At 45.4% G+C, this 13,097-nt stretch overlaps 1 protein-coding gene across 1 annotated transcript; it reads right to left on the minus strand.

The window, feature by feature from the left end:
• Positions 1-4,634: 4,634 nt before the first annotated feature.
• On the minus strand, positions 4,635-8,763 carry LOC307084890 (eomesodermin-like; the record flags this gene model as incomplete). The annotated part of the gene is made up of 6 exons (XM_079749396.1): positions 4,635-5,499; positions 6,351-6,412; positions 6,669-6,827; positions 7,582-7,703; positions 7,914-8,068; positions 8,213-8,763. 6 exons carry the CDS (start codon positions 8,761-8,763, stop codon positions 4,635-4,637), a joined length of 1,914 nt encoding a protein of 637 aa, XP_079605522.1.
• Positions 8,764-13,097: the final 4,334 nt, after the last annotated feature.

Here is a 13,097-nt window from a genome sequence, read left to right on the forward strand (position 1 = left end):
GAAAGTTTCTTTGGAAGGGGTAGCGGGGGAAAAGACCCACTGACGATAATGAGCAAGAAACCGCAAAGAAAAAGAAAGGGTCTTTCAATCGAAAGTATGACGAGTCGTACCTAAAATATGAGTTTATAGAGACCGGTGAGTCACATGCACCAAGTCCGTTATGTGTGGTATGTGGCGATACGTTGTCGAATGAAGCTATGAAACCGTCAAAGCTTATTCGACATTTAGAATCCAAGCATCCTACACTTAAAGACAAACCCCTTGACTTCTTCGAGCGTAAAAAACGTGAGCAAGAATCACAAAAAATAGTGCTTAAAACAACCACATCTGTGAACGTGGCTGCGCTAAAAGCCTCATACCTAGTGGCTAGTCGCATTGCTAAGTGTAAGAAGCCCTTTACTATTGGGGAAGAGCTAATTCTGCCTGCTGCAAAAGACATGTGCAATGAACTCCTTGGGGAGGCTGCAGCAAAAAAGATAGGCTCGGTACCTCTTTCAGCCAGCACCGTCCATAGGCGAATTGATGATATAGCGGAGGATATTGAAGCATAGTTGTTGGAGAGGGTGAATGGTTCACCGTGGTATGCGATCCAGGTCGATGAGTCCACTGATGTGGAAAACAGGGCAATTCTGCTTGTTTTTGTACGGTACAGTTTTGAGGACGATGTGCAGGAGGATTTGTTGTGTGTGCTGTCACTTCCAACGAACACCACAGCTGCAGAATTATTCCGGGCTTTGGATGGTTATGTGTCAGGAAAATTAGACTGGTCTTTCTGTATTGGCGTTTGCACTGATGGGGCTGCAGCCATGACTGGAAGGCTGTCCGGTTTCACTGCAAGGGTAAGAGAGGTTGCACCTGACTGCGAGCCCACACACTGTGTCATTCACAGGGAAATGCTGGCTAGCCGAAAAATGTCGCCCGAGTTAAATGGGGTATTAAATGATGTAGTTAAAATAATCAACCACATAAAAGCACACGCACTCAACTCTCGTTTATTTGAACAGCTCTGTGAAGAAATGGACGCAGAGCACAAACGCCTTCTCTTGCACGCAGATGTCAGATGGCTGTCAAGGAGCAGGTCATTGGCCAGAGTGTTTGAGTTGCGAGAGCCGCTGCAGAGGTTTCTTACAGAAAAAAAAGTCACCATTGGCAGCACATTTTAGTGATGAGCACTGGGTGTCCAAACTGGCTTACCTGTGTGACATATTCGGATTGCTTAATGAGCTCAACCTGACACTCCAGGGGAGAATGACCACTGTCTTTAAACTGGCAGATAAAGTTGCTGCATTTAAAGCCAAGCTTGATTTGTGGGGACGACGAGTGGACAGGGGAGTATTCGATATGTTCCAAACATTAGTGGGGATTTTGGGAGAGACTGAGGCAGGGCCCATTCTCTCGCAGTTGGTGCGCGATCACCTTGTTGCGCTTTCAAATGAATTCGAACGTTACTTCCCATCCTCCAAAGATCCACGGCGAACAAATGAGTGGATCCGCAACCCATTTGTCAATGTCCCGAATCACTTCTCAGTGCAGGAGGAAGATCAATTGATCGAAATAGGTAATGATGGTGGTCTTAAAAATGTGTTTGAGCGAACCTCTCTGGCGGGTTTTTGGATCAAAACCAAAGCGGAGTATCCCGAGATATCCGTAAAAGCGCTGAAAACGTTGCTTCCATTTCCCACCACGTACCTATGCGAGGCCGTGTTTTCGGCAATGACTGCCACTAAAACAAAATTGCGCAATCGATTGGACATTTCAAACACGCTAAGGGTGTCACTGTCTTCCATCACCACCAGATGGAACCTTCTTGTTGCAGGGAAACAAGCACAGGGCTCCCACTGATTAAAATGAATTGTAGCCTATTCTGTGGCCTCACAAACGCGTGTTAAGTTCCCTTACTGACATTTTGTGTTGTGCATGTTTACACTTGATAGATGTTACTTCAGGTTTAGTTCAATATATTTATGTCCATAGTTGTTCATTTTTCACTTGTTCAAGTTCACGTTCTTTTTTAAGAGTTTGTTACCTTCACTGTTCATAAATAACTGGAACTAGTTATTTTAAATGAATGCATGCACAACACTATATGAAAATATCAACAAATTGGCAACTCCTGCGCAACATAATCCAACCCCCCCCCCCCCCCCCCCCCCCCCCCCCCCCCCCCCAAACCGGTCCTTGGTGCTGAAAAGGTTGGGGACCCCTGGTCTAAAGAACAGAGGTTCTCCTCCAACTGATCAGCAGACTAAAAGACAGGTCGCTGCGTTCTCGTCTCTGCTTCTTTACGACTGACTGTCACAGTTTCAGTTTTTTCGATAGGAAGCGCTGTTCGGCCGGTTATTTTCGGAAGTTCCAAGTTAATGCACCTGTGTTTATTGACTCAATTGACTCAATTGTGTCTCCTGTGTTGTGTGTATTTAAGTTCTCAGTGTTGCTTTGTTGGCTACAGAGTCTACACCATGTACCAGTTTGCCTGATGTTTGGGTATCATCTTGTTGACAAGAAAGTAAAATGTATTCAAAGCCTTGGTTTCTGAGTGACTTTGCTCCTGAGCACACATTCCTCTTTTTGCTTTTAGTCAAGTGTGATGATTACTGAGCCAGCCTCCCTCCTTTGTCCCAGACAGGGTTAATGGGTGACCTACGGTGAATAAGAAATAGAAAAACGACATGGATTTTCCATTACAGTCTGAGTCTGAATGTGTCAAAGCTGAAACAACGATTATTTGTTGTCAGGTGGATTTTTGTGTCCCCTCTCCGTTTCACCGATATTGTCGCTCAGCACTTTCAGCAGTAGGGTGTCACTTACATCGCTGGCAACTTCAACAGCCTGCTACACACACACACACACACACACACACACACACACACACACACACACACACACACACACACACACACACACACAAACACACACACACACACACACACACAGTTGAATTGCAAGGTTTGAGAAAAAAACTAAAATGGTTAAGTGCATAACAGTGAGTAAATCATTTAAATCAGTTGAATAGGCTTGCTGAACATGTAGAGTGGTGAATGATTTCTGTTTAACAATGTCAAGTACGCCTTCCAAGTAGAATAAATTAGCATCTATGGGGTGGTTGCATTGGTTCATTGCGCATGAAGTTTGCAAGAGCGAGTCAGACGCTGATCCGATTTATAATCTGCTTTGGTTCATGAAGTATAGTTCTCCATATGAACACCAGAGGGTACTAGAGGTCTGCATCGACAAATAAATAAAAATGTTCGAATTTGTTGAAATTAGACGTGCCAAAGACTAGATGCATCGTTTTCTCACTTCGTCCCGAGACTCGTCCTTGTTCTCAGAGAGTGTTTTGACACTATTTGGAGGTGAGGATCGTGTACAGGCCTACATGATATTTAAATGTAATCCATTTATGGTAAAGGCTTAAAGGATCACAACGACAATGGGTTCCTAAATGTCTTGCAACATATGTCCATAGTGATGCAGGGCAATTAAAGAAATTAGCCCATATTACAAAAATACAATAGTTTAACTGAACGGTACAACCTAAATTCTTGAACAACTCAGAACATACCCGACTTTTATGTGCAAAACCTAATGAGGAGCAGTCGAGTTGTGCTGGTTCATCAAGTCATCAAGATGCTTTTATCCAATGCAAATCACAATAAGAACTCAAAACTGCTTCATTCTAGATAACAGTGCAATTATTATCTCACACGCAAATGTTTACAACATCAAAATGAATAGAGTTGAAACTGAAGATAATGATAATGACAAGAAGACAATGGTTTATGTATTATCTCTAAATGTTTATCACAATAACCCACCCACAGGGGAATCAACCAATGAATCCATTGAAAGGCGGGACCTCCACTCTAGCCATTATCCTATAGGTGGATCATGGATACGCCGGTCAACCAATGGAGCACCAGGGGTAGAGACCTTCTGGGGTGTGTCTCCACCCTCGATGGAGGTTAAGGGTCGACTCCTTCGGCCTGGATGACCGTAAATCTCAGTGGTTTGGGTCCACCCTCTGCCCTTTTAGCTGGTCTTATCCAGCCCTATTGGTTCATAATAATGTTTGTCGTGTGAGGCTATTTATGAAGCATCGTCCACCACAGATGGACCGACTCTGGATCTGCTTATAACACATTGGCACTTTATTAACAAATCTCTGAACATTTAAATGCAGCTATTTACAAACATCACAGGATGCCAAATGTAATACAAAGAAGCTTCAAAATAAATAACGTATCACAAATCTTTTACTGTACATAAGAGGAAAAAATATGTAGCACAGCAGCAGAGGAAATAAGCAAATGTCTTTCAATGTTTAAATATGCAAATACAGACCAAAAATATATAGTGATAGAGTCATTTTGATCTTTACATTTAAAGTGTTGTTATCTGCAGTTCTCTGAGATACCTTGCGACACCACACATCGTAACTCTGTTTTCTTTCAAATCACATTATAATTTTCCTTCCATATCATCATAAATTGAAAAAAACATTGACCGAAATTCATGAGAAATCATGAAAAATCATGAAGAATCATGAAGAATCATGAAGAATCATGAAGAATCATGAAAAATCATAAAAAATAATGAAAAATAATTTAAAACAACTTCATTGTTTGTGCGGACCATCAGGGGCTCGTGTAAAAGGAATAGTACGCCGGCAGGGCTCTTGGGGGCCCGTCCTTGCTGTAGGGCCCACTGTGGACGGTCGTGGCAGGGCCCAAATCCTCACACTTGACCTCTGTGGGCGAGTGTCCCTCGGCGCTCGACCCCTCCAGGGACAGACGCCTGCGCTTGCAGCCCGCCGCATACGACCCCCCGTCGGGCTTGTCCGGGGCCAGCCCCGCGGTGGGCGTGTCCGTCCAGGCTGAGATCAGCCCGCCCCCGCCCCCGCTCTCGCTGGCGTCCTCCCTGGCCTGGGGCTTGTCCTTCCCCTCCAGGTCCTCCGGGAAGCCCGCGGCGGCCGTGGGGCTGGGTCTGGGGGACCAGGGCAGGCCGGGGGCCGCCCCTTTCCTCTGGTGGTAGGGCCCCCGGCCTGCGGCCCAGCCCCCGGCCCCCACGCTGCTGAAGGGGGAGTCCGGGTAGTAGCCCAGGGCGTGGGCCGAGGTCTGCATGGAGAGGGACTTGAGGCCGTAGGGAAGCAGGGGCCCCGGGTACTCGCCCTCGTAGGGGGTCAGCTCCAGCTTGTTGGGGGCCGCCCCTCCGTTGGGGGCCCCCTGCTGCATGGAGGCCACGAACCAGCGCTGGGAGGCGGGGTCGTCGGGCGGGGAGGCCGTCAGGAAGCCGTTGGTCTGGGGGACGGCACGCTCGCCGCCGCCGTGGCAACCGACGCCGGCGGCGGCGCCGTAGAAACGGTTGGGGGGCAGGTTGCTGACGAACTGGTCCTGGAAGAAGGGCTGCATGGCGTAGCGGGCCCCCGGAACGATCTGGTGCGAGCACGGGGAGTCGTTGGGGGAGGGCGTCAGGCGGTCGCCGTCGGGGGCCGTGTACATCCTGCGTGGAGGGGGGGAGGACATGGATGTTGTGGCTTATTTGGGTTGTGTTTGTGTTCCTGTTGGGTTGTGGTGCTGATATAGCCTGGCTCCGCCCGCCTACGTACTTCCGCTCAATTTTTATTTCCCTTCAGTACCATGTCTGGGTTTTGCGGTATATTCGCAAATTTTTGGAAACAGAGGGAGTGGCTGAGAACAATGACGTTGAGGTTGTGCGCTAGTTTGAGTCGTAGTCAAACGTTGGTGATTGGTTATGGCAGATCCAGAGTGGCACTGGGCAGGTCCAATAGTTTTAAACTCCAACAGGCACCCGCCTTCAAGTGAGTTAACGTTTGTCAATGAGAGAGAGGCCAGACTCTCTGCGCAAATGAAATGAAGTACGAGAGCCTGGTAGGACCAGACCAGTGCTGGTATGGGGATGCTCTGATTGCCACTCAGGAACCAGGTTATATTGGGTGATTCGTTTAACATTTTAGTAGTTTTCTTCTACAATATATATATGTTATAATATATATAAATATAATTGGGCGTGGCTATTTCACCAAACTTCCTGGATGCACAGTAAGTCCAGATGGTTATTCTCTGGTTTGGCCAATTGGTTTTCTGTGGATCAAGCCTACATATATATATATATATATATATATATATATATATATATATATATATATATATATATATATATATATATATAGTATAGTGTATGTAGTCAACTATATATACATATTTAAAAAGTTAATTGGTAGGAGGTCGTGTTGGGTAGTGTGGAACAGTTTTTCATTACTCTTTAAAAGATATGATATCGAATATAAAATGTGTAGGCCTAATTCATTGCAAATAAATCATGGTACTCACGAATCGTAGTTGTCCCTGAATCCTTTGGCAAAGGGGTTGTGGTCGATTTTTAGCTGCGTAATCTAAAAAGAAAAAACACGTAAACAATAGATGTGTTTTTCAGATTCCCCCACTACTAATGAAATATAAGAAAAATAATTGTCGTTAAAACGAATAATGGGTATAGACCGGTATATAAGATAGATACAACACGAAATCTTTAACTGATAACGGCTGGACTTAGACTAGGCCTGTATCAACGTCTATGATGCAGATGATACATTATAACTGTGGGCACCTGGTTATAATAACGTTTAGGTCCATTCCCGCAGTGCTTACGTCTGTATTCTGGTAGGCAGTGACGGCTATGAACTGGGTCTCCGGGAAGGTGAAGGTCTGGGTCTTCAGGCTGCTGTTGGGGTCCTCCGCCCCGTCTTCAGCCACCTCCACGATGTGTAGCCGGGGCTGGTACTTGTGCAGAGACTGCAGCACGATCATCTGCACGGAATCACATGGTTCACAGAGGGAGTTGAGTGAAAATGAATAAATAATAGGTCATAATAAAATATCCAGAATGAAAAAGTAAATAAATCCGGGAGTCTTCATTTCTTTATTTATTATGTTGTGTATTTATCGTGTATTTATTTATTAATAGCACCGGTATAGACGATTGCATGTATCGTATTTGAATATTAACAGGTTTCGATGAAGATAAGCGGCATCGTTAGCCTAGCCTTGATCATTTAAAAGAACAATGCTGTTCCTCAGGTTATGTTAAGGAACAAAGCGCATGCACGCTAATTAATGCCCCCACTAACCACTTGAATTACTAATTGAATATTCTAAAGGCCCCCAACTGAGGCCTGTACAAACAAACGCGACCATTACCACAGCTCTAACGGATGATACTGAAGACATTTAATGCATTTAATGCGTTTAACTAAACAACGTCGACTGCGAACCAAAGAACGAACATGCAGTCCCAAATCAAAAGGGCCAAAATATGTTGTGTATATACTGTGACCCTTTTGATATGGGACTGCATGCTCCCGAATACATTTTGATATATCGTTAGTACTTAACAATATATTGTGAGTATATTGTGAAGTAGGCCCACTTCTACTCTTCTACTGGTTATTATATTTTTTCTACGTTTGTTATTATTGCTATTATCATGATTGTTACTATAATAATAATGTAATTATTATTATGCTACTATTATTATTGTTGTATTTTTGTATCGTTACATTACCTGTGAGGTGCTGGTATTGATTCCTTTGTTGTTGGTGACCTTAAGTTTCCCAAACGAGATCTCCTGCCTCATCCAGTGCGCCCCTGTGTTCGGAGACTCCGGGTGGATGTAAACCTTATTACCTTTCAAAGGAACCACACGGTTTATTAATTCATTTAGTAACCTATACCGTGTACAAATCGATTAATTAATTCAACATAAGAATGAATAATAACACATGCATTCATCAAATACGAAATCAAATAAATTAAGACATTGAAAATAAAAGAGAGTCAGAATAACGAGGTTGAAATATGACCCAGGCCTTGGAGAAGCCTGTCCGGGTGACGTACCCTGCATGTTGTTGTCCGCCTTCCCGCAGGTGACCCACTTCCCGCCCTGGAAGCGCCAGTGGTTGGGGTCCGCCAGCACGACCTCCACGAACACGTTGTAGTGCCTTGTCAGGTTCAGACCCGCCATGTTGAAGCTCAGGAACGGGAACATCCGCCTGCAGAGACGGGCAGGAACAGACCATCGATGTGGGAAATCGAATCCGTTACATATTTTATTTTATTATTATTCTCAAGCAATCAGGGTGGGAAAAGAAGTAACAAATCCCGTTAACAAGTGTCATAAACCCCTAAGGTCCCACCTGCCCTGCTTCGTGATGATCATCTCGGTCTGGTGCCGGTGGAACTTCAGCCATAGGGGCCGGTTGCAGAGGTAAACCTGGGCCCGGGCCCCGGGCCCCCCGGGGTGGAGCGGCATCGGGCTGAGGCCCGCTCCCGGTCCGCCGTACGGGGGATAGATACAGTTGGGACTCTGTCCGAACTGGTACGCTGGGCTGAACTGGGGGCGCCCCCCCGGGGGGCACACGGGCGGGGGGAACCCCGCGGGGGGCGGCAGGACGGAGCCGAAGTGGAGCGATGAGGAGTACCTGGAAGCCCCGGAGCCCGGGGGGTAGGGGGGCACCGGGCCCGCTTGGCAGGTGTAGGGGAGGAAGGAGCAGGGGTTCGCGGCCTCCTCCGCGCTCAGTTTAGCCGTCGTGGAGGACGGGGGCGTTAGGAAATATCTGTCTGCGTGGATTCCGTGCTCCGCGTACCGAGCGGTGGAGGGGTCGTCGGAGGCGGGGGATTTGTCCCCCTCCTCCGCCGCGTCCTTGGGGGGGTGGAAGCTGCTGCTCTCGGCCTCGCTGCCGAGCATCCTGCCGGCAGCTCCCGGCCTCGCTGGCCGGCAAGGGGGTCTGGATCCCGGGGGGGGGCGGCGGTTAGGGTGGTTTTCAAAGGCCTCACTTGAGAGTCTCTGAGGAAATATAAAAAAAAATTCACATTATGTTTTACGGGCGACTCTAGGACGCTATAGGTCACATAGTTTATTCGTAAATAGTTGTTGTTTTTTTAACAGAAATTGCTCCATTTTCTGATATGTTTTAGATGGGCGGCTGTGCCTTCGGACTTTGTAACATCCGGTGTCCTTGTTGCGTTGCAAGATATTGCAAAGATAAATATTTAGCCCAAAAAAATTCAGAACAGGCAATGGTAACGAATGGGCCTAATAGAAAAATAGGCGTATCTATAGGCCTTTGGCCTGTCATTAATTTCCTGCTTTGTGGACAGAACAATTACATTATAACTTCTTGAAGAATTTATAGTGGATTTATCTGAAATAAAATAATAATAAAAGTTAATAAATAAAATAAAATAAGTTGGAAAAAACTTTTCAATTTTTTTATAGACATTCATTTTCACTCTAATGGCTACATTAAATAATTAATTAAGGTTTACGGAAATATAAGAAGACTGGCTAATTAAGCCTATCTTAAAGCAATTATTAGGATTAATAATAATCCTAATAAATATTGGTATAAAGTAAATTCGCTGTGGTTTTGGGTGATGCTCAAGTTCTGCCTGAATATGGACCTAAAGGTGCATGTTTCATGGACAGATAAAGCCTACTTCCAGCGCGCATTAAGCATTTTTACTTATATATATATTATTACTTATTATAGCTGAATATTAGATGTTTTTATGCATTACCATAGCTTACGTCCTGTTTTCGCCATTAAGTCTATTTAGCCATTTTGAAAGATTGAATCTGGCCTACATGAATCCATTCTATAGATGTATGCAGAGTGAATGAATTAAGCGTGTGATTCCGCGTCCCTCAGGGACGACAAATGCAAAGATCAAGATCTGACGATTAATTTTCCGTGTGAAGAAGCCTGAGATGTGATGAGATGTTCCTCATGGCAGACAGACGGAGAAACCACACACATGGAGCGTCTTCCACACAGGAGGCAACCCGAATCACACAAACACACACCGCCGAATAATGATCTCCCCCAAATCCATCCACGTATAATTATGATAAAATATGAAAAAATGTAAATGTCTAATTTCAGCGCAGGCATCCTCGCTTAATTTCACTGTTTCAATTAACAGCAATTAAACAATATCAAAATGTGCAAACTCACCCAACGATCCTCCTCCTCTGCGTCTGTAATTATTAATATTATTCTAATATATATAAACCCGGGTCGTCTTCATTGAAAATGCGCCCCAGAATCAAACGAAAGGCGGTGGAGTCTCCTCATGTTGCCGCGGGTAGATCAAAGAGAGAACCGCGGAGCGCGAGCGGAGAGCTGCAGTGAGGAGCGTCTCGAGACTGGAGTTCACAAGTGTTCTCCCGCGGCGATGACGCAGAGATAGCAGCCTATTATCAAACTTCATCCTTCTCCCCGGGGACGAGCGTGGGCGCGTGCTCGTGTGTTGCGCTCACAGGTAGTAGTCGAGTACAGTGGTATTATCAGACGTAGGAATATATTATGAATATGGATCTGTGTATGCAACTGCACCAAGTACCATGGAACAAGAAATTGAAATTAGATAATTTTACTAAATGTATAGAATTTGGCAATACTTAAATTATTTCTTCAAATATTTCAGTGGATGTCAGAAAGATTGGTTGTTGGTTATTGACACAAATAGTAGGTATTTAGTAATTTCCCTGATCCACATCAGATAAAAACAACACAAACAGTACTGCGATCAACACAGCATCCCCATGTAGGCCTATCAGTGGAATGATGAAAAACACAAAAAGAAAGCACAAAGGAGAAGTACTTTTTGTTTTTAATTGAATTCATAATTCAAGGGGTGTGTAATAAATGTGGTCCTAGACGTTTGTGTTTGGTTTCTGCAACAAACAACTCAAACACAACCCAGACCGGCAGAATGAGAAATCTCCCTTGACATCTAAATTTCTCCCCGGATATATGACTACTTACTACATATATAAGAAAGTTAGCATACCATTTTAATCAAACATATTTCTTATGCTTGTGGGATTCGTCGGACTAATCAACAAAATCCCACCAAAACCAAAGAAGAAATCAAGAAGAAACCAAGAAGATGTCCGCCCATCTGTTTCAGGGTCCCGGGCCGTGTATTCAGCCCTTAACGGCCCCCGTCTTAGTTCCAACACCAGCATCTTGATATCAAACTGCCCCACATTAGCATGCTAATGTTGCATGCTTCATTGGCGTGTACTAGCTTAAATACCCACTGAACTGTCCTGCTCACTTCCGCCGCCCGAGTGTTTTAAAGCCAGACGGTGACAGACAGCTGCTGCTTATTGGCAGCAGGTTTACATGTAAAAGAGAAAGTCTAGAGTGGGAAGAGTTGTGTAGTAGGTTGACACCGTTCAGATAAACACTGTGTGCCTCAGACGACTGAGCCCTGGAAGGGAAAACAAACAGTGGATGTAATTGGAAGCTTTGTGTTTGGCACACGCCGCAGTAGTAGAGCATGTTGTCAGTTTGACGAGGAATCCACGGCTTGTCATGCTTGTCAAGTAAACTTAAAAAACTTTTGGGTTTGGAAAACCATGCACAGTTCCTCCCTTGTTTTTATGGGCCTTAATCATGTGTCCTGATTTACACTCAAGTTTACCTTCAAGGACCTTGATAATTAAGATATAATACTGATTTCAAAGTGTGTTTGTGTGTCTGTGTGTGTGTGAGTGTGTGTGTGTGTGTGTGTGTGTGTGTGTGTGTGTGTGTGTGTGTGTGTGTGTGTGTGTGTGTGTGTGTCTGTGTGCGTGTCTGTGAGTGTGAATGTGTTGGTCCTATAACAGGTAAAAACAAGACAAAACAATTACAACAATAACATTTGGAGGAGGGGTTTTTGTTCAGGTCATTGTGCGGATAACAGACTGTATCTAAAACCCTCAGACTCTCTTGTTCTTTGGGTTGGACCTCTTGATAAAACAACCAACAAGAGAACACTTGACACAGTAACAATGTGGAGCTATAACAGAGACTCCTACCTGAGGTGATTCTGGAGCTGGAGGACCCCCCTGCCAACATCTCCTCTCTTGGTGTACTTTGGGCACTAAAGGGGGCATGGCCAGTCAGGGAGACCAGGGGGTTTGGATCCAGTCTCGACTGATGGGGTAAGTGTGGGGCTTCGATTTCAACCCTCTGTGCTGCTAGGCTTTTTGGATACATTTTAATCCTGACCTCAATGTTGAAAACCCGCCATTTTGTTCCTGGATTGATTACTCACAGTGCCTCATCGTGGTGGAGCAGTTTGTCTTATCTTGTCAGTAATGATGCACAATTTTATTTATTTAACTTTTGGCTCATGGATGGCACACACAAGATGGCACACACACTTCTTCGAGTCACAATAACCACAGTATTCAGTAGCTGTGCTCCAAAACGGCTTGGTGTCCTTCGGCAGAACATCTTGGCTGATACTTTCCCCCGACAGAAGTCCCTCTGTCACCGCGAATGGCACCGCAAATGATTTGTCACTATTCTCAATTAGACTCATGCTGTGATATGGCAAAAAAACGGTCAAAAAGACTAGAATAGGGCGTGTTGACATTTTCATCTTTATCCAACACAAGAAGTCCTAACAAGCAGCTTCCCCGCTCTTTGTCATCACTTATGAATGCTCCTGCTATTACGAGGAATTATTACAAATATCCACGTATTATGGGGGGCAGACAGTATGTCTGTGTGTATGTGTGTGTGTGTGTGTGTGTCTTTGTGTGCGTGTGTGTGTCTGCTTGTGTGTGTGTGTGTGTCTGTGTCTGTGTGTGTGTGTGTGTGTGAGCTTCCCTCTCTTCTCTTTATATCATGCTCAATGAACAGCTTCCTCTAGCTGTGCCTGCTTTTTGACACGTCTAAAGGGCTGCTACTGACTTCCTGCCATCCCGCCCTGCCACCCGCCCGCGGAGCCCGTGTCAGGGAGGAGGAGAGGGGCCGGTGACCTGGCCACCCCCACCCTGGTCCCCACCCTGGGTGGAGCAGAAGGTCGGTTGGCCACGCAGCCGTGCCAGTGAACCCCCCCCCCCCACACACACACACACACACACACAGACACACACACACACACCCGTGTGGAGCGCGGTGCCTGCTGTACCTCGCCATGGCCACGGTGGATATATAGGGATGATACAGCAGCCATCTTGGTTCTAAATGGTAGCTGGGGGTGAGGATTCGGTTCCCCCCGTCCAGCTACCGTTTAGAA

The sequence above is a fragment of the Pollachius pollachius genome, assembly GCF_949987615.1.
Source record: "Pollachius pollachius genome assembly, chromosome: 1".
NCBI classification, from domain to species: Eukaryota; Metazoa; Chordata; class Actinopteri; order Gadiformes; family Gadidae; genus Pollachius; species Pollachius pollachius.